Source organism: Arvicanthis niloticus, chromosome 7, assembly GCF_011762505.2.
Source record: "Arvicanthis niloticus isolate mArvNil1 chromosome 7, mArvNil1.pat.X, whole genome shotgun sequence".
Classification (NCBI taxonomy): domain Eukaryota; kingdom Metazoa; phylum Chordata; class Mammalia; order Rodentia; family Muridae; genus Arvicanthis; species Arvicanthis niloticus.
The window spans coordinates 38,414,326-38,442,311 of NC_047664.1; the positions used below are offsets into that span (position 1 = coordinate 38,414,326).

Sequence of the window (27,986 nt, forward strand, 5' to 3'; positions counted from 1 at the left end):
GATTCGAGTGGTCCACAGCAAGAAAGCCAGGACAAGCATTATACAGCTGAGACCAGAAGCCAGAGACACAAGCCTGAGCACCTGGCAGCACGGAAACTCATCAGCCCTGGGTAATATACTATGCTGACCAACTGGTTACAGAATTATCAAGTCACACTGCTCAATCCTTGGCCTGAGTGACTTCTGAGTAACACACTCTGTGATGATGGCCATTAAACAGACCAGGCTGTTCTAGAACTAAATATTAGAAGCTCTGGTGTGGTCATAGGAACTAGCTAGCCAAGGCTTGTCTCAGAGGGCTCTTCAGATGCAGCCCAGATTAAAAAAAAAAAATCTAAAAACAAAACAAAAACCAAACCCTCAGGGACATCAATGGAGAGGAAACCTTGAAGGCCATTCAAAACTGTGCAAGTCAATGTGTCAGACAAGAACCACTGAGCACAGACTCATGTGGGTACTGGTGTCTGCTAATAGGGGGAGGGGGCTGCTGGCATCTGGCATAACACTGATTCCCAGTCACAGAAAAAAAGGTTAAGAGACCATGAAAGCCAATCCCTACATAACTTGATGCATGCCCCAGATCATCTGAGAGAAAAGCAGGACTAATATCAATCTTTCATAAATTTTCTTGGAAGAATAAAAAATTTCTCCAGAGATGTTCATTGCTGTGTTATTACAAAGCCCTTCCTTATAATGCTGTTCCTTCAGTGGACATCCTAGGGATTAAAATCCCTGAAGAGGTGCTAGCCATGTTGCTAGAAGCATCACTTTTGGGAACTGGTAACGGCCACTTCATGTCCCAGAAGCCCACAGCCACTAGGGTACAGAAAGCGGCCTCATGACTCAGCCCAACCCAGCCAGCACTTCACCATCAGAAAGCCAAGTATGCAGAACACCCTAAGCTCTCAGGCTGTGATCCCTCCCCAGGGAGACTGCAGACCATCAGCCCCAAGGTTGTCCAGCAAATCACACTCGATTTTCACAGCAGGCTACTGACAAAAAGAGAAGCTAGGCAGAATCATGTTTAATAGAATGCCCTCTGAAAACCCATTTCAAAATAGAGAAGCTCTCCCAAACTGTAGAAGCCATAAAAATGCAAAATACTTCTTTAGGAAAATTACTGAATCAAAATTACGCCTCAATTTTCAAAATAACACACAAGTTATTTCCACTGGTCAGGCACCAAGGTGACAGACAGCAACGGCTGCTCAGCCAAAGTCAGTTGTTCTCAATCTGCTCCAAGTCCAGGTCTCCGTGGTCCAGCGGGAAGATGCCCTCCTCTCCTGCACTGTCCCAGTCACTGGGGTCCCCACTGCTCCCACCTTCGCCTGTGCTGGCCTCTGGCTCCCCTGACACCCAGACACTGGGGCTGGCAGGGCCAGGCCTAGGAAGCCTTGGGCTAGAGCTGGGTGTGATGATGCCCATAAGGCCCTGTGAGTTACACGGGGAGGACACAACAGTCTTCGCCTGGGTGTCATCCTCATCATCTTCATAGTCCAGGGAGCAAAGGCTCTTGGAGTTTTTTAAAGTCTGAAATAGAAAACACATGGACTGAAGGCATTTCTGGTAGGTGATGTGCAAGACAACATTGTGCCTGCCTATGAGGGTGTCTAGCCCATCCCAGTCACCAAGCACCAGTCACAGACCAGAGCTGTTTCTTGGACTCTGCATCTCATCCCTGACCTCATCAGAAACCAGAGCCACAAGAGCTCCCATAGTACCTGCTAGGCAGCTTCTGGGAAGCCCAGTATGGACCCATCAAGACCAGAGACACCAGGTGTGCGAGTGCCCAACACCTACCTGGGAAGCCCCAGACGACAGAGACCTCAGGAAGGATTGCATCCCAGAGCCTGTCTTGCTCTCGGTAGACAGACTATCCAGGAAGATCCTCATATACCCCATCTCCAACACCACTCAGTCATTCAAAAAAAGCTTCAGGCAAGCTTAGCCAGACCCACATACACACATGGTTCATTCCTCGATCACTAGCTGCCTTGATCCTGCTTCCCACCGTCCACTCTCATTTTCTCAAATACAACATGTGGAGAGCCTTTCATCCTAAACCCTCTAGTCAAAAACACACAGAAGGGGCCTCTAACTACCCTTGTCCAGGTATGCACTCTGAGCCTTGGCAGCATTGTGGGCTGCCTCTAGCATATACTACCCAAGGCATACCCAGGGCACAGAGCCATAAGAGCCGGCTGATGGGCTGTACTATCTGCATGTCTTCTGTACACTCAACTACCAGTCTCTGCTCCAAACCGAACTCACCCAACTGAAAAAAGACTTGCCTACTCAGAAGGCCTCTTTTGTTGGGCTGCATCCTGTCTTGTGGCTGGGGTGTTGCCTGCACACCGCTCAGGGGTGGCAAAATGCAGTCTGTAATGGGAGTGCTCAGTCCATGTTTCCCCAAGTGGGAAACAGCAGGGTCTAGGACAACTGCTGTGGTTTCCAGTCTCTTGAGTACCCAGGTATTGCTGGTGTACTGCTGGGAGTTAGGAAGTGGGGTGGGGGCGGGTCCTGGTCCATTCTTCCCCTTAGAGCATCCCTGAGCCAGGCAGGAAGTGGAAGGTAGGGGAGCGGAACCCAGTTTGATTCCGAGTGAGTGCTGAGAGTATGTAGAGGCTGTAAGACAGAAGGCCTTCTCTGGGAGATTTAGGTGCTGTTCTTTACAAAGGCCTACCCATTGCTCTGATTCTTGATGAAGAGAATATTCTTGCTTGTTCAAACTGCTTTATTTGATGGTGGATGTGAATATATACATCTTAGTCACGGTGAGCCAGGGATTAAATTTAAATACCTGACTATTTGTCATGGTCCTTTCAGTGGGGTGCCCTGGTTACATGTTCCAGAGCAGGCAGAGTTAGGCAGGGAGTTGGTCCTATTCTTACCATTCTCAATTCTAAGATTCATGGAGTTTGGGCTCACTTAAACTCAGTTCTGTCTGGTGGCACAGTCCACTTGCCCCACAACCTTAGACTACTGCACATGTCTCTTGGAATACACCCCTGTCCTGAGATGCACATATGTTAGGGCTACACATAGCACCTGCCTTTGACATGGCTAGGCCTTATCCCCCTGCCATTTCCCCGGTGTGACCTTGTATTCCCTACCTGCAGTGCTCAGTCCCTTTCACACACCCCTGTCTATGTCCCACCACAATCCCCACCAGGCTCCTTTAAACTGGCCTCTTCCATCCGCCACTATGAGGACTTTAGGAGGTACACGGGTACCAGGAAAGCAACACAGATGCCAGACACAGACCATGCAAGCCACACTGGCCTTCAGAACATTAGCTAATCAGTTCTACAAAACAACAGAAAAAAAAAAAGCCATCCTAAATACATCTGGAATAAGAACAGACAAAGTAGTCAAAGGTGGCTTTAAACTTGCTACATAACTGAGACTGGCCTTGAACTTCTTATCTTCCCCCTTTTACGTTCTGAATGCTGGAGTTTCAGACATATGCTAACTCTTGGCAAAAATCTACTTTTTGACTAGAAGATCCCTAAAAACAGGCCCATTACAAATGAACATAAACATATAAGCCCAAGGGACAACAGAGCTTCTTCCTTAGAGCTGTGTTTTATGGGAATTAGTTGTCTCAACAAGATAAATTGCAATGTTTTGTTTTTATTGTTCAACTATAGGAAGTGACTCTGCTAGGCAGATGGCACTCGGCTATGCACACGGCTGTCATCGAGTGCTCAGGAGAGTTGCAATATGGTAGGATCTCAATTTCTAGGCTATCTGGGAGGGTACACAGAGAAACTCGTCTCAAAAAACAAAAGTCAGCCATCCAATTTGAGAAGCAATATTCCATAAAGCAAATCCTTAAAGATGTAAGCAGCTAGATTTTGGTCCCAAAATGAAAAGGAATAATTTATTTTTTCACTCAAATCAAGAAGAATTTGACTGTCACTGAACTAGCTGGAAGACTCTGCAGCTTACTTCCTGTGGCCCTGCTGGACAGTGGAGACATCCAAATGCAGGGCAGAAGACCCTTGGCATGCACCAGCAGGCCCAACAATAGAAGACGTACCTAGATCTGCAGTCAGAAGCCTGCCTTCACCTCAAGACTTCTGCACTGATCTGACATGTGTGAGAAAACACTGCTGGACCCCACTGCCCTCTGGGTCAGATAACAGCAAGCAGCAGCCTCTGACAGCCTCCTCTATTCACAGAGAAATAACTGCCACTCAACAAAGAACCTGACACAAAACTACCATCCCTGAAAAAACTACCAAGCAGCCCACATGACTTGAACTGACACCATTCCCCAAGGGAAGCCCCAGAACCTATTGCCACAAAAAGAAAGAAAGGAAGGAAAGGCCGGCTGGCCAGGGTGCTGCCCATGCCAGGAATCTTCTGAGCTGAGTGAAACTGACATATTCTGTTGTATCCAGTTACCACTGCAAATGTCCTCACCATGATGAAGCGGAGGGGGGTGGGGGGTGGGGTTCTAGAACACCACCATCCTACAGCTATCCTGACACTGCTGCCACAGGCATCCAAGAGCTTTCCTCTCCATGTGCTGAGAAAGCCACCTGGCAAATAAAGACGCCTAAACCTGTGTTCACAAGCTCTACCTCCTGCCAGCAAAGCTACTCCACAGCTCAAGGTAGAGACAGAATCTGAACCAGGTGGAGCCTGGCTAGCCATGTGTGTGTCTGTGCCAGGCCAAGACCCTAGGAGGCCAAGAAACATCAATAGACATCTGCACACATCCAAGAGAGCCTTCCTCAGGTGTCAGGGAGAGGAAAGATCACCCTGTCCCAAGTTACAGAGGCCGGAGGGATACATGGAACATCGATGCCTTGGTAGATGACAAAGACACCTTGCAATGTCAACACTCAGCTCTGTCCAAGAAGAGAGGTCTACTCTCAGGAAAGAATTAATTTCAAAAATGGACAAGGTTTTAAGAACAGTGGGGATAAGGGAAGTGAAAACGCCTGTACCCCATATGCAGAGCCCAGGCTCCAGAAGACTCCACTCTCCAGGCAGAGACTGACAGTCTTCCAGGGATTCAGACACTAAAGAACTAGCCAGAAACACAGGAGTCTCAACACCAGTCTATACCATAAAATTCAAAGATGGGGTGTGCTCAGACCCTTGTGTCAAACAGGAGCAAATGGCAGGTACCGCTAAACACCAGAGAAAACATCTCACCTGATGACATGCCAGAATAAGCATGGGAGGAAGCAAGCTGTAAGGATAGGAGTGCCCCCCCCATGTTCATTTTTTCCCAACAAGGTGCAGAGTATCTATAGAGGTAAGACATCGCTAGCCCTCTAAAAGAATCACTGGAGCAGCAGAGTGGCACCAAGTAGACAGGAATGGGTATGAAGGGCTCGGAGGAGCCCCAGCGCCTCAGCACCACTGAAGAAAAGAGTGAGGTGTACTGGTAACAAAGACAGGACAGAACAGAGCCAACAAACTGGAAATTCGAAAGGGTCATCCCAGAAGTAGATGCTCAGCCATCAGGCAAGTGTTGGCCAAGGTCCCAGGAAGATGGAAGAGTGGCCTGAGGGGATGTAAGGGTAGTAATTCACACTAGGTACACAGGAAAACTGACCACCCTGGACATAGTGATCCATAAAACCCCACTACATACTGGGGAAAAGGCAAGCCTGGTACCCTACCCACAGCCATACTCCACAGAACGCAAAGCAGCTAACTGGCTATGGCAGGGAAGATGATGGGACAGGACTTTCCTGGGTGGGACAGCTGTTTCAGAACAAGGTAATAGTATCCAGTAGCCACACATGGCTTAGATGTAGCCACAAGAGCCCAGCATCAATGAGCAAAAACGGACAGGGGAAGAGGCAGATCCTTGAGCATGGTAAACAACATGCTGGGCCTGTCCTGCAGCGAACTGCTGCTTTATAAATCCAACACACTGGTGCCATGATGTCGCACAGAAACCTCATCTATAAAATGTGAAATACGTTACAACTCATCTCCCCACTTACTTGGTTTTTTTGAGACAGGGTCTCTCCCTGCATAACCAACCCTGGCTGCCTGGAACTCACTATATAGACCAAGCAGATTCACCTGCCTGCCAAGTGCTGTGATTAAAGATGTGTACCACCACACACACCATTTAAACAATCTTAAACTGTGAAACAAACAGACAAAAACCTAACAGACAATCCTGAAGTCAACACTGGCAGGCAAGGATGAGGAGGTGTGGGGACCATTAGCTGACAGGGACAGAGAGGGAACAGACAGAGAGGATGAGGCAAGGAGAAATGTAAAGCCAGTTTATGATGAGGCAGCTTCACACAGACAGGTGAGGGAACTGAGGTGGGTAAGCATGGTCACCCATGGGTGGCAGGTCTGAAGATAACAGCCTGCCTGCTGGATCCCTTGCCTGTGCATCTGCATGCAATCCTACTTGTGAGGGAAAGGAAACCCTGCTCTCAATGTTTACTCTGAGGGCCTCTAACACTAATAGTGCTATAGACAATGGGGTAGGGATGACGATTGTGCCCCTATGGTACCACATAGCTGTCAAAGATGCCTAGACTATATAACCCAAGCTATGGACAAGGTTTGGCCCTGTGAGGTCCCAGTGACACTCTGTTCATTAAAAAGGCAACCAAAGAAAGCACTGTAAAGTGTTACTCATCATTGGGGAGGGAGGCATAAACATTCATTACTTTGCTTTTAGTAGTCGCAGATGCTATTTCAATTGGAAAGACTCCGATAGAAAGATTAAGAAGATGGTAGCTTCAACAATATAAAAACACAGGCCTGCGCCTCTGAACTGTTGGCTACACTGTCAAGAGTCTGTCACTGAGAATGTGTCGATGTCAGAAACAGCATGCCCCTGTCAGGCAGAAAGCAGAGTTTCAGCCCTAATAAGCAGGGTACTGACTCCACCCCCAAGACATCTTAATTGATCAAAATCTAGAAAAAGGTGTAAAGTCACTGTGAGGAAGGTACTTAAGAAAGAATGCTTGGGGGCTGGGAAGATGTTTCAGTCAGTAAAGCATTTGCCACACAGGTATGAGGGCCTGAGTTTGACATCCAGCACCTATATAAAACAAACAGGCCTGAGTTCAAGGCCAGTCTGGTCTACAGAGTGAGTTCCAGGACAGCCAGAAACCCTGTCTCAAAAAACAAAAAAACAAAAAACAACAACAACAAAAAAAACCAGGCATGATGATACATGCTTGTAATCCCAGCACTCGGACACAGAGGGTCCCTGAGCCTCTAGTCTCTTGGCCTAGCCAAACTGGTGAGCCCAGGTCCCAGAGAGAAACTGAGAAACCTTGTTTCCATTAAAAAAGAAAAAAAAGTGGTTACTAAATTAGCATAATCCCTAACTGTATCATAAATACTTGCCCTTATACCCACAGATAAGTGTAGTCCTCACCCCTCATCCAAGACACTTCTCTACAACAGATAGAGAATCACAACCAATTAAAAACACAGAGCTGTGGAGCCCAGCCCAATGGACACATATACAGAACAAGTCCCTCACAGGGCTCAGGGAACACTGTGGAAGATGGAGCAGAAAGACTGTAAGAGAGGAAGGATCAGGGACTCTGCTGTGAGACTGTTTTCTACTAATGTCAGAAGGCATAAAGTCTCTCACTCTAGGACTGCCTAGACATGAGCTAAACAAGGACAACCTGCCAGAGGGACCAGGCAAAGACCACAAGGTTTCAAAGTACACAAAGAACTATAGGAACATGTGTGCATATACATATATGCACATAACAAAAATTAACGAAAAGAAGAGGCCATGAATTTGAATGAGAGCAAGGTGGGGTATATGGGAGGATTTGGAGGGAGGAAAGGGAAATGATATAATTATAATCACAAAAAGGAAAGAATAAATTAAAAAATAAAAAATGGTGTGGAAGACAGGTGTGGTGGCAGACAAGGGCCTTTAATCCCAGCACTTTGGAGGCAGAGACAGGCAGTTTGAGGCCAGCCTGGTCTACACAATGAGTTCCAAGACAGCCAGGGATACACAGAGAAACTGTCTCAGACAAAATCAAAAACAAAAAAATGAAGTAGATGATATTACTAAGGTTGACCTCAGGATTCCACATGCATCACTCACATAAACACCCACCCATAAATACAAACAGAAATAAAAATAAAAGCATATACACAAATACACAAAAAAAACCATAATTCTAGTCTCACCCAGCTCCTATACTACTCACCCTATCCCTACAACATCATCTGTCTGCATAATCCTAGGTGTTTTAGCCAGTGCCTGCTCAGTACACAGGGCTTTACCACAGCCACTGCAAGGCAGTCCTTTAAGCAGGTCAATGTGGTGTATGTGGTCTACACGACACTCACAGAAACTAGGTCCCACAAGACACTGCAGTGTCTCCTCACCAGCTCTTCAGATCACCCACGCTGGAAAGATAAAGAACATTAACGTGTCTCACAAAGGAGATCAGGAGTCACAAGAGGGAGCTGGGAGGCAGGTCCTGCAGCCAAGTATGACCAGAACCCTCCTGTGGAGCTTCCTGTCCCATGACCTGAAGGGACAGAGAGGCAGCACAGCTGAGATGCTTCCAGATCAACTGGGCTCACCTGTTAGCCAGTAACAGCTAGCGATACAGTAATCCTGACCTTTGAGTTTAAGTTACAAAGTGATGTGGGGACTAAGTGGAGGTTGACAAGAATAGCCTCCATGTCAGGAACAGAGGACATCTGAGTCCTGAGGCAGACAGCCGGGGAAGGGAGGGAGAAGGAACAGACCAGAGAACACCCAAGTGACAGCCGCTGCTCAGGAGGAGGACTGAACAATGGAACAGAGATGAGGTGGGGCCCCTCAGGCACCCTACCTCCACAGTGTCCATCTATAATGTCCTAGCACCAGCACCACCCTGGCCAGATTTACTTTCCTCTACCTCCTAAGGAAAGGAACCGAGTGTTCACAGCATCTCCAGAACAGGACTACCCTTGGACATCAGCCCATCTTTGTTATGAGCCATCCACATCCCCAAAAGCCAAGGACTTCTCTGTTGGCAGCCTCATCCTATGCTGTTGTCCCCCTGCTACATGGTGATGCCACAAACCACATCCATAGCACTGGCTAGCAGGGAAAGCCTGGGTATCTAGAACTTATTGCCAACTTTCCAACAGTCAACATCACAATAAAAGCACCACCACTTCCTTTCTATCAGCCCTCTACAGTCATACCAGAAAGAATGGGCTTTCAACACTCACAGCCACCAGCAAGAAGCTTCTGGAAAACCTGTCAGACAGAGTCAACAGTAACATCAGCAGGACGCACAACAGGCATCTGCAGAGCCAGGCTACCTCCCACAAGACTGGGACTGCCATGCCGGGCGGTGGTGGCACACGCCTTTAATCCCAGCACTTGGGAGGCAGAGGCAGGTGGATTTCTGAGTTCGAGGCCAGCCTGGTCTACAGAGTGAGTTCCAGGACAGCCAGGGCTATACAGAGAAACCCTGTCTCAAAAAAAAAAAAAAAAAAAAAAAAAAAAAAAAAAAAAAAAAAAAAAAAAAAAAAAACAAAAAAAGAAAAAATGACAATCGTCTCCCAAACCTGGTAGGAGTGGCTGACCTATCTGCACCGTCCCCAATATGAACTGAACAGAGACACTAAAGCAGCTCTGCTCAGGACAGTCTTGACCTGTCCTGACCACCCACAACTCTGAGTCTGACATGCATCCATAGTAATGCCTACAGGAGACAAGTCGCAAAATTACCAGTATGCCATGCCATAGTCCCAACATTCAGGAGGCAGATGCAGGCAAATTTCTGACTTCAATGCCAGGTTGGTCTGGTCTATATGAATTCCAAACCAACCAAGACTCCATAGTGAGGCCCTGGCTGGGGAAAAAAGCATGAGGGTTCTATTACTTCTGTTCCTCCCTAACAATCCAGAGGGAAATAGAGCTGCTGGGCCCTACTCCAGCTCTCACAGAGGGGCTGAGAAACCCTGCCCAGGCTCCAGATGCATGCGAGGAGACATGCCTAGCCACAGCAAGACCATTCTCACTGCTCTCTCCCTCCACTGGCAGCAGTCAGCACCTCTCTGGGATCCACATGAGAGCAGACAGTGGTATTGCCAGACACAATGGTCTACTATACCAGCTAAAACCTTCCCTCAAAACCAAACACCTGCAGGATGTGCCAGGAGTGTCAGGGTGTGAGAGCTCACACACTCAGATATCTCTGAAGGAGGCACAGCTCAAGCCAACAGCTCTGGGTCCTATAAGCCATCACAAGCTAAGAGACTGTGTTTTCAGTGGTACCAGACTCTGCATAAGCCTCCAGGAATGGTTTCCATAAACAACTGCCATCCCAAATTGGCTCCCAAGAGATGAGGCTGAATCAAGTGAAATAGCTTAGTTGAAAACCCACACTCAGTCCCTCCTTGTCTTCAGAGCCCAGGGTCCAAGACACCCATGTGGGGGCTCTGCCTGTGGGGTATAGCTAAGGTTTTTGAGGTCAGCTGAGAAAGGCCATCCTCACCAACCCAAGACATTCTCACCAACCCTGACAAGTTGGCCTTACACAGCATCTAGACTCAGAAGAAACTAGTCAAGTAAGATTACAGGAGTGCTGGCCACAACCAACCTCACTCCAAGACCAATATAAGGTAAAACATAGGCTTCCTAAGCACCCAAGAACAAAGATGTGGCCTCACCCGTGTCATTTTCAGAAAGTCCAAGGATGGGCGCGTCCACCTGGCATCCTCCTCCCGTCTCCGCTTGCGCCGGACCCTCCTCCCATCCAATACACAAGGCTGTGAGCGGCACCTGAGCAGGCCATGGTGCCGCCCTAGCTCAGGTGTGGAAGTGGGGGTGCTGCTGGCTGAAGGCAGACAAGCGCCTGCATCTACAAGGTGCTCCTGTGAGAGGGAGAGCCGGCGCCTGGAGGAAAATGGGCAGGGTCCTGTAGAAAGACAGGGTGGACCTGAGCTTGTACTGCCCTCACTGCCATCCACAAAGCCACTGCTGGCTGAAGCTGGCCTGGGTGTCAGCGGTGAGGTAGGGCCAGCAGGTGACACAGGCCTCCTGGGTAGGCCAGGGAATAGACTGCCCTGCAAGGTAGGGTTGCCCAGGCTGCTGCAGCACTGCAGTGTGGCACTTCCGCCACTGTTGCACCTCCTCTTAGAGATGGGAGTCCACACCTTGGAGCTACCAGGGCGCCATGGGGAACGACATCGCGCCAGCTCCTCTGGTTCTGACAGGGACCGGCAGTGTCGCTTAGTTGGTGGTGCTGCAGGTGGCCCTGTGCTCTCATGGAGGTCCAGGAAGCGGCTCACATCCATGGGCCCTGGGGATTCCAGCTGCCACTTGAGACCTTCGGTGTGAGACACACCATGTGGGCCCACTGAGAAGGAGCCTGAGGCTGCCTGGCTTCCAATGGGCCATCCTCCATGTAAGGCCTTCCAGGGACTTTTATCCACTAAGGAAACACAAAAGTGTGGGAAGAAACAGGTGAGCAATAGGGAATCACCCTGCTGCCTCCCTTCCCAGGCTCATGGACAAAATATACCACTTCTGGACAAAATATCTGGACAAAAATACCACTGCTCACATGGGCCACTGGACTCTGAACGGCCAGGCTTCACCTGATCCTTTTTTGTTTTTGTTTTTCTGAGACAGGGTCTCTCCATGTAGTCCTGGTAGTCCTGGAACTCACTATGTAGACCAGGCTAACCTTGAAGTTATAGATTCACTTCTGCCTCCTGAGTTCTGGAATTAAAGGCATACACCACCAAACCTGGCTTTCACCTGGTCGTAAGGAGTTGTCTCTACCTATTTCCTGAAAATAATCTGATTCTGATCTTACTCTCATTTCATTAATACACTGTGTCATTATAATGCTTTACCACTATCCCCGCCCTGTCTCTAAAGACAGATCTTTGCCACCAAGAGCCAAACAAGGCTACTTCTTGGAAATAGCCTCGTTCCTTAATGACCCAAGTGGACAGCCAGTCTCAAATCTTCTTACAGATAGAGGATTCAGCTGAGCCTGGGTGTAGTGGCTCGGCCCCGTGGTCCCAGTACTTGTGAAGCAACTGCAGGATTGATGAGCATTTGAGTTTTACTTTGTGCCTGAGATACACAGTGAATTTACTCAGACTTGGCCTGGACAGCTGCCTGCTGGACAGTGGACTGGGACGGAGACCTCCCTGACCCTCTACTTGCTCAACCCTCTACTTCTTCGGCCCTAAAGCAAGGTGCTGGCAATGTACCTTGGTGGCTGGTCATCCTGTAAACCATGTGCCAAGCCATCACAGGTAAGAGCAGCGTAAGGAGAGCTTCCTCTGCCTCTTCCATCAAATCCATTAATGATGATTAGGAGTCCTTAAGACACCTGAGCCTAGACCATAGCTCACAAGACTCAACACCCTAGGAGCTAATACAAACCTACTTCCCCAGGACACAGCCCACATGACAGCTCTTCACATACCAGACAAACCTAGTCCAGCTCTGCTCTGGTCAGCTTGACCACTCAGTACAGCTTGGCACCCAGACTCTGCATGAGCTTCTCAGAGCTGCCATGGCCCTAGCCCCTGTTCCTCTTGTTGGCTGTTAAGGCAGCTCTCCAGCCCTCCCTCACAGAAGTGCAAAGTCAGGTATGTGGGTGTCTTCAAATGGAGTCAGCCCAGCTGTAAAGCTCAAATAGCCAATGACCTGATCAGAGGATGCTCTGACACTCTTAATGGGAGGGCATCCAACAGTCACTCAGCTTCTCCCTGCTGCTTCCAACCACTGACAAGCTAAGAGACACTGGAGTACAGGCCACAGAGACCAATAGAAACAGCCAAGGTCACCTCTGGGGAAAGATACATCAAGAGCCTTGGTGACCTGAGACAGCAAGAAGGTAAGACAAGAGACTGAGGGGAGAAGGGAAGAAAGGAGTGCACAGAAGCCCTCAGAAACTCTGACCAGGGATTGAGGTACTTAATATGGTTTCATATGCAAGATAGACTGGAGGAGCCAAGTCAAGTGGCAGTGAAGACACAGGCCAGGTGAGGTGGGAACCAGATGGAGACTTCACCTCTTACTTCCAGCTGCTTGTGAAAAGGTTAGCAATACTTTAGTAATCCGGTAGTTAGCAAGGTGACCCTGACATGGTTCTTACCAAGTAAGGTGTTCCAAGTGTCAAGACCAACACAGTGTCATTCCAACCCCAGGGTCTTTGCTTGGATTTATCCCCACACTTAGGGTCCACTATCCTCTCTAACTGCTAAAGAGCAATGTGTCAGGAAGTGAGTACAAGCCTACGGAGGTCCAGGAGTCCTCATTCAGCTAGTGTGTACTATAGCAGAATGGCAACCAGCACCACATACCACCTGATCATCCTTTCTCTGGTAGTTGAAGGAAGCCACAAAGTAGACCCATGTCTCACATAAAAGGTAAAACAGTCTTCAGCTTCCTCCTTCATCCCCAGCAGCAGCAGAAGCAGAGGCTTTGCTGAGCCTTGACCCTGGCTCCTGTTGCTTAGAGGCCAGTTCTGGCTCCTGGCCTGTGAGCAGGGAGAGTGGTGGCTCATGATCTTCCTGCCCCACAGGTAGGTCACACAAAGGCCTCCCTGAACCTTCTCTATCTCAGTTCAGCTCCAAGACCCCCTCCTGGCCAAAGGCCCAATGCCACCTTGCTCCATCATCAGCTACTTCAGCCTTGGAAAGACCCTCCCTGGGCTTCTGAGACACTTACCGCCAATCTCCAAAGGGAACAAATGGCCACTTTTGTTCAGTTTCTCAGCAGAATACTAAAAGTGATAAGAGAGAAGTCTCAGTACTCATGTGAAAACTCAAGAGTTTACCACAGTAATGCTATTTCTCCCTAATACCTCCATTGGGGCTTAAAATTAAAAGCACTAATCTCTGGAAAATACCTTTTCTTAAAAAGAATTAACATTAAAAAAAAACATTTATTTTGTGTGGGATGGTATAGAGGGGTAGGTTGTGTATATATTACAGTGAACATGTTAAAATGAGAAACAACTTATGGGAATTGGTTATTTCCTTCCACCAAGTGATCAAACTCAGGTTGTCAGGCTTGACAACAAATGCCTTTACCCACTGAGCCATGTTACTGGCCCAGAACAAGTTTTTTAAACCTAACTAAATCATCCTAAGCCACTTCAGGCTTCCTCATATTGCTCTCTTAAAGCTCTGACCTTTTCCTTTGGATAACCTGTGCTAATGGTCTTTCAAACCTCACCACACCGTTACTTCTCAGAAAGACCTGTGGGCTGGAGACATAGGTCAGCAGTTACAAGCATCAGCTGATCTTTCAGAGGATCCCAGTTCAATTCCCAGCACCAACACAAAAGCTCACAATCATCCAGGGAATCTGATGCCCTCTTCTGGCCTCCCTGAGCACCAGGTACATGGTGCACATACATTCAGGCAAAATACTCATACATGGAAAATAAAAATAAATACAACTTAGGAAAAAAGGCTGAGCCAAGACCTCAGAGCCCTTTACTGCTCATGACAGTCCATATATAAGATCCAAGCCCCAGCCTAATAGTCCCAGTCCTGAAAAAGAGTCCAGACAGCAGGGTAACCTGCCTCCAGGAAGGTAGTAGATAAGTTACTGGCAGTCTCAGAGATTAGCAGGAAATGCCATAGCAATTGCACCTGAAGTTTTGGGGAACCATTGTTGCTTCACATAGAGAAAGCCAGGTGTTTGGTACACATTTATAATCCCAACATTCAAAGAGGTCAAGGCAAGAGGAATATTCCAAGTTCTAGACCTAGCTTGAACTACTTAGCAATACCCTGTTCAAGTAGAGTGGCATATGCCTGTAATCTATCACTTGGGACTCTCCACAGAGATGGAAACAAAAGGACCAGGAGTTTGGCTACATAGCAAGTTCAAAGCCAGATGGGTAGGTAAAACTCCATTCTAAACAAACAAACAAACAAACAAACAAACAAACATTAAAAGCTGGGTTTGAGACTCAGAAAAGGGTACCCCTTCAACAGCAGGTAGGCCGCCTCCAGACAGACATGTCTTCCTTTGCAGTGGATTATGTTTCCCCTAACACAGCTGAATGAGGGTGGTGAACACATGACTAGCCTGGGCTCTGTGGGCACTGGGCAACCTCAAGGTTCAAATGGAAAGAGAAAGTTCTTTATATATACTACACATGGATGGAAGCTCTTACACCACCATGCATAATTAGTGAGCTACCCACACCTTTCAAAGATCTGCAAATGACCCAGCTTTTGGGCCAGAATATTGGTTTTGCCAATCCACCCATTCTAGCCAGCAATCCTCCTGCTGAGGTCCAACCACTTCGAGAGCAGGTTAAGTACCCGCTCTGTTTTCATAGTCCTCCTTCCCTAGGCCCGAATTCCTAGTGTGCATAAGAATACACACACCATGAAAACACAGCACACTCCAGGAAGGACAGGCTTTTCTTAGCCAACAGAAATGGCTCCTAGAAAATTTGAGGAGCTGTAGACCTGTATCTAACAAGATGCACTCAGCACACATTCAAGGACTGGCACAGCATAGACAGACACTTCACAGCAGGTATCTACAGGGCTTTGGTTGGGTGAGAGATGAGATGAGTAGGTGACCAGCCCAAGGACACTGTTGCAGACACTCAGGACAGTGGGTGTAATGCAAGAGAGCAGAGCACTGAGTACATCCATTTGCAAGGATCAGCCTCTATACCATACCACATTCTAGGGCCTGAGACATGGCAGCTGCTGAGCCTCCTTAGGAGATAAGAAAATGGATGTGCTGAGATAGCAGAGTCTTTCTGATGGACATGGCTGGGGAACACATGGGGCAATCAGCTGTGCTACATCCATCTGGACAGTAGCATGATGCTCCATGCTGCTTGTCCCCAGCGTAGGCACATCACATGGTCCTCTCTCCTCTTCCACTGACATCCAGCTCAGCCTTTTATTCTATCCTGGACTAACATTAATGGTGGTAGTCTTAGATGGCTTCTCTCTCTGCTTCCCTTGGCCTCATTATCTTCTACCACAGCTGGAGGGGACTGCTATCCTCATCTGAATCACAGATAGTCCTTCTGCTTCAAGCCTTTGGCACCTAAGAGTCAAATCCCAGGACCAAGGCATATGTCTTGGGGTTTCTATTGTGATAAAATGCCCTGTCTAAAAGCAACTTGGGAAAGAAAGGTTTGTTTGACTTACATATCTTGAGTCACAGTCCATTGAGAGAAACCAAGGCAATAATTCAATCAGGGCAGACACCTAGAGGCAGGGACTAAAGCAGAAGCCACGGAGGAATGCTGCTTACTGGTTTGTTCTGCACAGCTTGTTCTGACTGCTGTCTTATAGGGTAATACTATCCCTACTGAGACATGCCCTTCCCATCAATCGTTAGCCAAGAAAATGCTTACAATTTTATTTTCTCAATTAAGATGACTTCTTCCAAGATATATACAGGCTTATGTTAAGCTGACCACAGCCAACCAGCATAGCATATGATCTGTTATACCGCCAAGCCCTCAGCCAGGAAAGCACTTCCCAACGCACCTCACTACCCACATCCTCCAGCTACACTCACTGGCTCCGATCACCTGCCTCTCTAGAAGTAAGTAAACACTTTTCCAGTTCTGCATCAGAAGCCTCAACGCACAACTGAGATGCATATGTAAAATTCAGGTCCCAGTGTCCCCTGTTGTCTGAAGATACTCTGGGCCCTACTACCTGTCAACTGCTCCTTCCTTATTGTCCCAAACCCCTCACTCACTCCTTCCATCTTCAACATATACTCCAAATCACACCACAGATCCTCACTGTGACTCTGGCAGTCCAGCGATACACGAGCCCACTACATTCACCAATCCTCCACCTACAGTCATAAACCATCTGTGCCTCACTTCCCTTGAGTTAGCAATGAGAGTCAGGTATAACCACTCATTTTCCAGGTCTTTCTGTAACAGCTGGACCATTCACTATCCTCCGAGTATAAAAAGGCAAACTAGGAAAAACTGGGTGTGCCTCAGGTTCAGGGTGTCTAAGCTGGGAAAAGGGGAGCCCATGTGACCACATAAAATTAACACAGATAGCAGAGATGGGAAGAGTCAACCCTGCTGACTCAGGGGAGGACTACAGGACACTGGCTTTAGACCAGAGGTGCAGGGCCAGGCACACATCATGAGGTCATGACACAGTCCATTATGTCAGACATCAGCCACTGTCCCCAACAGAGCTCTAAGACTGGGTGAGGTCCCTTGCATAAAGAATCCTCTAGCTCAGTTGCCTTGGGATTCAAAAGCTGAATCATTCCAGTAGCCCAAGTACAAGAACTGTTGCACTACAACTGTCCCCATCCAGCACAGGGAGCTCAAGCTGGCAGCACAAAGGACAATTCATAGTCAGTTTTGTTATTAGAAAACTGTCGCTGGTTGGTGGTAACACACACTTTAATCCCAGGAAGTAGAGGCAGGTAAGTTCAAGGCCAGTCTGGTCTACAAAGCAAGTTCTAGAACAGCCAAGGCTATTCAAAGAAACTCTGTCTCAAAAAACCAAGAAAACTGTTACTTATCTTTAGAATAGCTTGAAAAAGTGAATCTACTTTTCCAAGAGTAATTTTATGAAAAATGTATTGGGAAGAATAAACACCCAAATACAGAATATCTTCTGCCTGCAGTCTGCACATTAACACTGCCCAACTTGGGCAGCATCATCACACAAGACCTTAAGAAAAGAGTGTAAGAGTTGTTGTCTGCATAGTTTCTTTGCTTTGTGTTTTTGGAATCCCTAGCTGTACCAAGAGTGTACTGTGTTAGCGTCAAGTCATGGTACAAAGACAAAACATTAAAGTGAATCTGGCAAGAAGTAATGTTATAAATATTTCACATTAAAAATAGGTAACCACCAGATGTGATAGCACATACCTATATCTCAGCACTCAGGCAGAGGCAGGTAGATCTCTGTGAGTTCAAGTCCAACCTAGTCTATACAACTAGTTCCATGCTAGCCACGATTATACTGTAAAACCCTGCCTCAAACAACAACAACACATCTAATAAACTAATTATAAATAAATAAATAAATAAATAAATATTTGACTTCATGGTAAAAAAATTAAAATTAAAATTAAAAAAATGCACTTCCTAAAGCTAAAGCAGGTGAGTGAATCTGTGATGACAAATCCTGAGAGTTTCCTGGAAAGTAACAGCAGGACACAGGATGATTTACTTACTCTGCCCCATCTGGTAAACAGGCCACAGAATTAATTTTGTACAGGTCACTTTTGTATTAGAAGTTGATTTGGTTTATAGTAATGATCATGACAGACACTGGCTTCTGTTCAATGCCCCCAGCTCAGCTCTGCCTCCACTCTACACTGTGCACCTCATGCCTTTGGCTCTGCACAGTGGGCTGTGCCCACCTCTGACCCCAAAGCTGACTCACCGGGCCAGCCTCACAGGCCCTGCGGGTAAGGTCATCCAAACTCTGGTTCTGCAGCTTCTCCGTGATGAGAGTGACCATGGTCGGGGCTCTTCCTTAGTCCACATCTATGGGCACTGGATTTCCAGAACACTGCACATCAGCAGGCTCAAGCCATCAGGTCTGAGCTAAAACTCAGGGTTATAGCTCTGACTTAAAGATGCTGACCCATTTCCAGACTCTTCAGGGCTTTATCTCTGTAAAGAGAAATTGCCATATGACCATACACTTCAATCTGTATTTCTGTTATATACAACATCCCATGTTAAAAAAAAAAAAATGTTCCTAATATCCCTCTTTGACAAATGCCTTCCTAATTCCATGATAACCAAGTATGTTCTTTCCTGAAACCTCTAGTAATATCTTCTAGACTAGTGGTTCTCATTCTGTGGGTCACAACCCCTTTGGGGATTGAACAACCCTTTCACAGGGGTTATCTAAGACCATCAGAAAACACAGATATTTACATTATTAATCATAACAGTAGCAAAATTAGTTATGAAGTAGCAATGAAAATAATGTTATAGTTGGGGTCTCCACACCATAAGGAACTGTAATGGGTCACAGCATCAGGAAGATGAGAAGCACTGGTCTAGAGAAGATCAGAGGGTAAGGTGCTTATTAGACCCAGCCTCTGAGGCCTTTCCTGAGGCAGCAAGAAAGCTCTTGGCAGGCTCTGTCCCCAAAGGGCAATGAACACATGTTCATTGAGAAACACATGTTCAAAGAGAAACAGTAGCAGCCACATCCAGTGAGAACAACAGCAGTAGCTCCTGGGCCCCATACCACAGAGGCCAGTGGAACAAACTGCCCCCTAACACCAGCCCTTAGAGCTGGGATTCTCTTTACAAAAGATGAAGGGTGGGGTGCCAGAGACAAGCACAGAGCTCTACTCCACCAGGTCCAGTCTGAGGCAAAGGACCAGGACCACCACGGTAACAGGAAAAAGGAAGGCCATGGGCTCTTAGCTTGTTATTCCTGGAAGTAAGCATCTGCATCTAAGAGCACACAAGAAGCCCTGCACCCTTTGCAGCTGCCATCCTACTGTGTGTGTGGAGCTCTAATTCTCAGTGTCTCACTGCAGGTGAGTGAGCCAAGGGCTACCAGATCAGAAAGCAAAGAACCCAAAACACAGGGTGGGAAAACGTGGCAAACTGGGTTAACAACACACGGAGCTGGAAGCAGAGCTCAGTGGTGAGCACTTGCAGGGTGCAAAAACAGACCTGGGTTCTATCACACACTGCAAAAGAAAAACTATATATGTGCAACATCCCAGAAGGCAGCCATGCCTCAACATGATGAGGCACTGTCATGCAACTCACCAGAACAAGCACACTACTCAAAAGATGGATCAGAAGAACAGAGCGAAGCTCCTATGAGTTAGCCCAACAGAGCAACCTCAGGGCCTCTGCAGGATATATCCATGAGGAAAAAAACAAAACAAAACAAAACAAACAACAACAAAACCATTCTGAGGTACAAGTCATCTCCTTCTAACCAGTAAGGTACTCCAAAGAGAAGAAAAGGAGAAAACCTGGGAGTATGTGCCCCAAGATCATTGGGTATGACCACAACATCCACACCTGCTGGAAATAACACAAGCTGATGATCATCCATAAACCTGACAAGCCTAGTAGGGGTCATGCTGGCAAACAAAATGCTCCCAAGCCTAGGGCTCTGTCAATAGGAGAAGAAAATCATATGGATATTTTTACAGATATCAGAAAGATCTCCAATAAGGTCAAATACCAACTTTTCAATCTTGAAAAAAAAATACACACACACACACACACACACACACACACATTCTGTCAACAGAAACAATAAATACTTCCTCTGTGACTTTGAAACATGAGGCTCAAAAGCCAGCATGTGACTGAACAAGGCAAGGTTGACAAGTAGCAAGCACTGGGATCAGGGCCACGTGTCACCATCAGCATACTGAGCACACATTGGCTAGCCTAGAGCCTGGCATGAATTTCCATCATCAGATGCAGGAAGCAACTACCCAGCCCAGGCACATATGTGAGCTCAGTTCAATAAAAGAATACCACTAACACATGGGGCTGCTCTCGGCCAGGGGTATACCACACCACTCACATACTATTCCTGTTTAGTCTATCTAACCTGAAATCCCATCCACCATGCCTAAAGGCAACAGCATTTAGTATACTCTACCCCAACATAGTGAACACCATCTCCAACTTACACCAGAGAGGAGCAGCAGCCAGAGCAGGGCCAGCCTGTATGATGTTCTTTCTTTCAAATACAGGAACCTAAATCCGAACTAGCTATGTCATAGGAGAAGTATTGGTCATCCATAAGCTTGACAGAGTCAGCCAGGACATGGGCAGCCTGGCCTCACTGGTCATCTAAACTGAAAGCCCCCATCCCCACCCTCTGAGCCATGCCCTAACAGGGAAAGGGCTTTGCAGGGTCTTCTGTCAAGAAGAGTAATGACAAGTGGTTCCCTCCTGGCCCTGTGCCACCACAGGGACTCTCAAACACCTTGTCATTGTTTATTTTAAGATTACTTTAATTTTATGTGTGATTATTTTGGCTGCATGGATGCCTGTGCACTACATGCAGTGTCCACTGAGGCCAGAGACAGTGTCAGATCCCCTGGACCTGGAGTTACAGACAGTTATTAGATGCCATGCGAGCACTGGGAATTGAACCCAGTTCCTCTGGACAAGGAGCCACTGGTCCAAGACAGGGTTTCTCTATGTAACCCTGGCCGTCCTGGAACTCAATCTGTCAACCAGAGTGGCTCCAATTCACAAAGACCCAACTGTTTCTGCCACCTGAGTGCTGGGATTAAAGGTGTGGGCTGCAGCCATCACCACACTGCTGCCACCATCACCCAGCTGCAACCACTGCTCTTAACCCCTGAGCCTTCTCTCCAGTTCTCACACACCTTGTTGTAACCTCATCACACAAAGCACACACATCAACTAGAAAGGCCACAAAAGTATAATGCAACTCTTTTTTAAAAAAAAAAGGTTTGTATCCAACCCACAGAATGAAGCAGAAGTCCCAAATATAGCTGGATATACCTGAATGAAATATACCTGAATGAGTCAATATCTGAGAAAAATCAGTCAACGTAAGTGACAACTACCAACAGAATTACAACAGAAAAATTTTAAAAATCTGCCATTTTACAAATATCCTACATAACAAATTTCTATCAAGAATCATCTGTGAATTCCAAAGATCAATAGAATTTGTGAAGTCTCCAACTATCTTCTTATAAGACACTTAATTACAAAGGAAAAAAAATAACAAAACTAACCTGAACCACAGGATCAAAGTGACCATAGCCAGTGCCAGGATACAGAGATACACCACAAGACTCCTGAGGGGACACTAAGGAGATCACAGCCCACAGTGGGGCTCCTCACCAAAACTCTGAACCTCAATTTAATCAGAAGAATGTCAGGGGAACCCAGTGAGGCAAACAACAAAACAACTGACAGATTATTTAGAAGCAGTATGTCTGACTAGAAAGATGTCTCAGGAGTTCAGAGCACCGACTGTTCTTCCTGAGGCCCCAGATTCAATGCCTAGAACTCACAGGGCAGCTCACAACCTTCTGTAAACTCCAGTCCCAGAGGATCTGATACTCTCTTTTGGCCTCTACAAGCAATGCACACACGTGTGCATAGAAGTATTGCTGGCAAAACACCCCTACACACAAAACAAAAATAAAATCCCCCCAGGAAAATTTTAAAATAAATGCCGTGTCATAAAAGAGCACAGTAAGGCCCCACCCAGCCTGAAGGTCACAAAATGCACTAATGAGTCTGAAAGAGACAACATCCAAAGTATGACTAATTGCTGTTAGATGACAACATATTACTGGCATTATTTTCTATTTTTATCCATGCCCTGGTGTGAGGCAAGGTGTGGATATTTGGAAGTTCTGCATGCTGCTTAGCAGGGGAATGGATAAGTAAGTATAGAATTTCACCCTGTCATAATCACAGATGTTTAAAACGTGGAACAAAGCGGCTGCTGGAAACTGCTGAGGGAGGCATGTGTGCAGCACAGGTCACAAGGATGGGGCAACTCAAAAGCAGCTCACGGAACTAGGGTGTGGCTCAGTGGTAGCACCTATCCCTAGGTACTCAAGGCTCTGAGCTCCATCCCACCATTGCAAAACAAACGACAGTACACATGTAGAACGAACTAGCCAGGCACTATTTAAAAAAAAAAAAAGAAAAGAAAAGAAAGAAAAAAGAAAAAAAAAGCCTTTCTTGCAAAGACCCAATCTCCAGGTAAGGTCACTTCACAGATCTGGAGGTTAGAGCTTGAATGCTTGAATATAGTTTGGGAGGTACAATCCACATTGCCAAGTGAATCTCCCACTACAGGAACCTGAATGCACAAAGTGAGACATAGCTCAAAAGGCCTATTTAGAGGGGCAATCAGAGAAGCCTCTCTGATGATAAGCAAGACTGACAGGTAGGCAAGAGAAGAGGGGGACAAAGGCCAACACTGATACCAAGGTACACATAGGGAAGACACAGCCAAATCAGAGAAACCTGGCTCAGATAATGGAACTGACCAGCCCTGCCCAGGACAGAGGGACAGGTGCTCTGATGAGAGCTGATGACATGGACTTGCAAACTCGGGCACTCAGGGAAATACATCTAGTCCCACACCCATTCCTCCTGAATGTCAGCTCCTCAGGTAGAGTGAACATGCCACAAAGGACAGGCTACAGTCCGCTCACTTCCCTTCTCTCTACAATACATCCACCAACACTGTTTTCAAGTAAGCCTATGGCTTGGATGACCCTCTACCCAGCTCCCTGCTGCTCCTCCTTACTCAGCCACGCCTTCCAGGCCTAACTGACTCCTAAGGCAGTCCTTTGACCCATGTGGCAGCCCTGGACCTGGACTCAGCAGGTGATGCCAGTATTCCAGTCTCCTTCAGTCATCCTTTCAGGGCTCCAGGAGATAGAGTAAAATCCTCACCGTAGCCCAAGTTCTTCTTCTCTGTCCCAAACTATGGCCATGCCAGCATCAAGACTGGCATACCCTGAGCAGGTACTCCACAAAGGCAGTACAGGAGTGCCCACCAACTCAGCTCCACCAATGGCAGAGACCTAATTACCTGGGGAACTACCCTCAAAAACAGCATCAAAGTAGGTTCTCTATTTTTTGTTTAATTCAGTTTATCTCATGGAGCTGACTGGACACTGCAATGGCAACACTATCAGTCACCTCTGGTTGCAGTACAAGTCCCACCTTTGTTGAACAGTCCCTCCCCAGGCTCTATGAACATGTGCAGGATTCTGGCTCACAAACTCCATGTTCCCACATCTCTGTGTCCAACGTCCCACTTTGCACAAAACATTCCAGTCATTTGGAATTAGAGCCCATCCCACACCGGCATGATGTAACTAAGCACATGTAAAACAACCCCATTTATAAACTTAGCTCTAATTTTGGGGTTAAGACTTTCACATACAAATTGGATATAGTCCATTAAATCTTAACAAGTCATATTTTATCTTACCATGGCCAAGATATACCACATGGTGCAGGTTCAAAACCCATGCAACTATGTGTCTGAACTTGCCCACTAGCCGTTCTCCAGATTCACTGTGTCCCTCAGCTCTGGACCTGGGACTGATACACAACAGCAGTGAGAAGCTGCAGACTCCTAGGATCCTCACTTTACATCAGTGGCCCTGCCCCCACATCAATAACTGTACCTACACTAGTCACCAGCTCCACTGTACTAGCCCGTGCTACTCTTCCTGAGGACTCAGTGTACTTTGTTGTTTGTTTGTTTATGAGGCAGGATCATTGTGTAGTCCTGGCTGGCCTTACTTACTCTATAGACTGAGTATAGGCTGTTGAACTCGCAAGATCCACCTGCTTCTGCCTCCCAAGTGCTGGGATTTATAGGCATGTGCCACTCACTATGCCTGGCTATGAACATTTTTAAAAATTAATTAAACATTTATTTACTTATTTATTTTCTTATTTATCTGGGAACTGGGAAGATTGTTTATCAGTTAAGAGCACTTCTTACTCTTGGAGAGGACCTGGGTTCAGTTCTTAGAACTCACAATAGCAGCTTACAACCATCTGCAACTCCAGTTCTAGCGAATTTGACACCCTTTTCCTGGCCTCCTCAGACATCATGAATATATGTGGTGCATGCATACATACATACATACATACATACACACACACACACACACACACACACACACAGAGGCAACATACATAAAATGAAGTTTTAATGTATTTATTTTGTATGTATGCACAGCACGTGTAGAGATCAAAAACAACTTGCAGGAGTTGGTTCTCTCTTACTACAATGTGGGATCTGGTGCTTGAACTCGGGTTACCAAGCTGGAAGGTGTCTTCACCCACTGGACCATCTTGCCAGCTCCCTCTGAACATTTTCAGTAAACTACTCTCACCAACACACTACCTATGAAAAAGGGTCCAACGGAGGTCTGCCCCCAAGTCCTTTCTGTTTTCAAATGCAATGCTTCTGCCCAGTAAAGCCTCCCCACAAGTCTCCAGCAGGGTTATAAAGCTCTTAGGCTAACATCTACTGGAGATGTTGCCCATATTGTCTTGGGAAGCAGTGCTTTCTTACCTGCTCTGTCTGGCCTCATCTTACAGCTTCCCAGGAATACTGTCCTTTTCACACGCAGCTTCTCTTTTCTGCTGCTCGCAGAAAGCTTACACTTCTGGCTCCTGTCTGGCTTCAGTATCTTTTCTCTCCAGTGTCAGAATAATGAACAAGAACTTCAGGTATCTTCCAAGTCCCTTGGGGCCTCAGATACTTGGTGGCTCCTGAGTGTCCTCAGTGCTTCTCTGGAAACAGTCCCAGACTGTCCTATTCAGACCCCTGAATTCATCTGTCTCTCCTGCCACCTCTCCAATCTTTTGGATTGCCACTGTTCTACTTTCTAAAGCCCACCCACAGCTTTATCCTCTTAAGTTTTCTGATTCAAGACATATATGCACCCAGTATGCCTGGCCTCCATAGTGCTTCCTCCTCTCTGCTGCTTTGGTGTTCTCTCCTCTCTGCCTACACATCACCTAACCTCTACACTACTTCTCCACACTACTCCTATTCTACAGACTTAAGGGTCCCTGAACTTCTTGGCTTTCAGGCAAGAATTTCCTCTGATGTTTGTCATCCTACTCTCTGTATACACTATGAGATGGAAGCCACCACTGCCACCATACTGCAGAAGGTCTCAGGCTTGCAAGGTTACAACCCCTTTGAATGAGGAGAACTCATCCTGGCACTCCCACAGGCAGGCCACCTGATGTGGAATTTAAGAAGGATTTGCAGCACAATAGGATCTGTGTGAACAACCAGGCTCCAGATCAGTCTGGAAATAGCATGGACAGGTGGAGAAAGTCACCTTTGAGCAGCAGGCTCAAAGCAGGTACCCAGACAACACAGACCTTGACACCAAGTTCAAATCTAAGCTTGATAGGCTACTCCATCTCCATTCTGGCTCCATCATACTACATAGGAAGAAAAGCTTTCAAGTCCTGCTTAAAGAGTTTGTCTTTGAGCAAAAAACCTGGAGCCTAAACCACAAAAGCCGGCCAACAGAGAATTATCTGTATCATGTTGCTCCCACTACACAGACAGAAGCACAACGGCCTGAGGTAGTTCTAACAAAGAAGACCACCAGTTAGTTCTGTTAAACCAAAGTCATCCCAAATTCAAGAACCAATAATCAGCTAACACACAGACAATGCCAGGTTTTCAGTTTCTTTCTTTAGTTTTCTCTTAAAAAAAAAAAAAAAAAATCTGAAAGCTAAGCACAATGGTACTCAAGAGGCTGGGGCAGGAAAAGTATCAAGTCTAGTGACTAGAAACTGGCCTGGGCAACAGAGATTTTCATCTGTTAAAATAAAGATAGATACAAATATGGATACAGATATAGATATAGGTAGATATAGAAATGTGCAGGACTGGAGAGACAGCTCAGCAGTTAAGAGCATTTGTCAATCTTCCAAAGGACCTGGGTTCTATTCCAGTCACCTGCATGGCAGTTTACACAACTATCTGTAACTCCAGTTCCAGGAGATCCAATGACTTCTTCTGGCTTCTTCAGGGTACCAAGCATGCAACTGACATGGTGCACATACAGGCATGCAGGCAAAATGTTGTCACACATATAAATAAATATTTAAAACTAAAGTGTAGGAGAGCCAGCAAGATGGCTCAGAGAGTAAAAGGCTTACTTCCAATCCTGACAACCTGAGTCTGACTTCCTAGAACTGAAATGGTAGACAACTGACTCCTATACTATAGCTTGTCTTTGCTACTGTGTGGGTTCTTCTTTTTCCCACCTTTAATCACACCTCTTCCCCAGTTTCCCTCCTATCACTAGGTAAGAGAGAAAGAAGGATAAAGGGGAGAGAGATCTCGGAATCTAACTTATTTCTTCTTGTTTCTTCTTTGAGCATAACTACTAACAAACCACAACCAACCAACCAACCAACCAACCAACCAACCACCTCCTCTCCCTAAATGACCAACAACCAGCCACCTCCTCATCTGGCTCTAACATTTATATACTCTCTGAAAAGTTCCCAGAAATCCAAATGTTACACAATTACAGAAACTATCTGCAGCTGGCAAAACCTCTGCTAAGACACAAGGCCAATCAGTCAGCTACTACAGACAGCCCAAAACAGCACCATGGCCCCACACCTGGGATTAAAATGAAAACAGTATTTCTGTGTGGGTTTTGTTTTTGTTTTTCAAGACAAGTTTTCTCTGTGTGTAGTCCTGGCTGTTCTGGAACTATCAGGCTGACCTCAAACTCACAGAGATCCACACACCTCTGTCTCCAGAATGCTAGGTTCAGTGGCATGTGTGCCACCATCATCAACTTATTTCTGTGTTTAAAAGAAACCACGCACACACACATAAAATGATTTTAATGTACTTAAAAAATAACTAACAATCTGACTGCACATCAGTAACACCTGTCAAGTCATGAGCAGAGCATTAGAACATGCCTGAGACACCTACACTCCTCTCAGGAAAAGCAGAGTCTATAGTGGTCAGAAGCTAGGCAGTACAGACTAAAGTGAAAAGGGTATCCATATGCCAGGCTCTTAGGGACAAATCCCAAAAGCAGCATGCTAGGAGACCTGTGACAATGAATGGCCTAGGGAATCCCTGTATGTATGTGAGGTCTAGCCAGACCCACCTGATCAACCAGCCTGAGACCCTACACATGGGGCTACCCCACTAAGCTGCTATAGAATTCCACACCCCAGAAACCATGGACAAAAATCAATGATTGTTAGTATTTCCAGCTACCAATTTTGGAGGTAATTTGTTATTCTGCCACAGTAGCCCCAAACAATGACACTTACTCCACAGAACAGAGTCAAATGTCCGGTTCTTCTCTGGGGCCAGTCACCATTCCTGAAGGAAACCAGGGAGGATGGAGGGCTGGAATCTCATGCGCCACACAAGGTGTGCAAATGAAAGCAGTACTGACTTAGATTGCTGTCCTTCTCTGGCTCAGTAATCAGCTAGGGTTCAATCCTTTTTTAAGA

General features: G+C 46.6%; 1 protein-coding gene across 8 annotated transcripts in view; it reads right to left on the minus strand.

The window, feature by feature from the left end:
• Nucleotides 1-1,009: 1,009 nt before the first annotated feature.
• The window catches only part of Fam53a (family with sequence similarity 53 member A), a 32,597-nt gene continuing 5,620 nt past the window's right edge, over nt 1,010-27,986 (minus strand). For 7 of the 8 annotated variants that reach the window (XM_034509257.2, XM_076938289.1, XM_034509259.2 and 4 more), the window contains 4 exons: nt 18,376-18,608; nt 13,679-13,733; nt 10,654-11,417; nt 1,010-1,530 (listed from right to left, as the gene is read on the minus strand). In XM_034509257.2, coding sequence (XP_034365148.1) covers nt 1,219-1,530; nt 10,654-11,417; nt 13,679-13,733; nt 18,376-18,453 — 1,209 coding nt within the window. In that variant the 5' untranslated portion in view covers nt 18,454-18,608 and the 3' untranslated portion in view covers nt 1,010-1,218. Of the gene's footprint in view, nt 1,531-10,653; nt 11,418-13,678; nt 13,734-18,375; nt 18,609-27,800; nt 27,853-27,986 lie in introns of all 8 variants that reach the window. The other variant, XM_076938287.1, reaches the window with a different exon arrangement.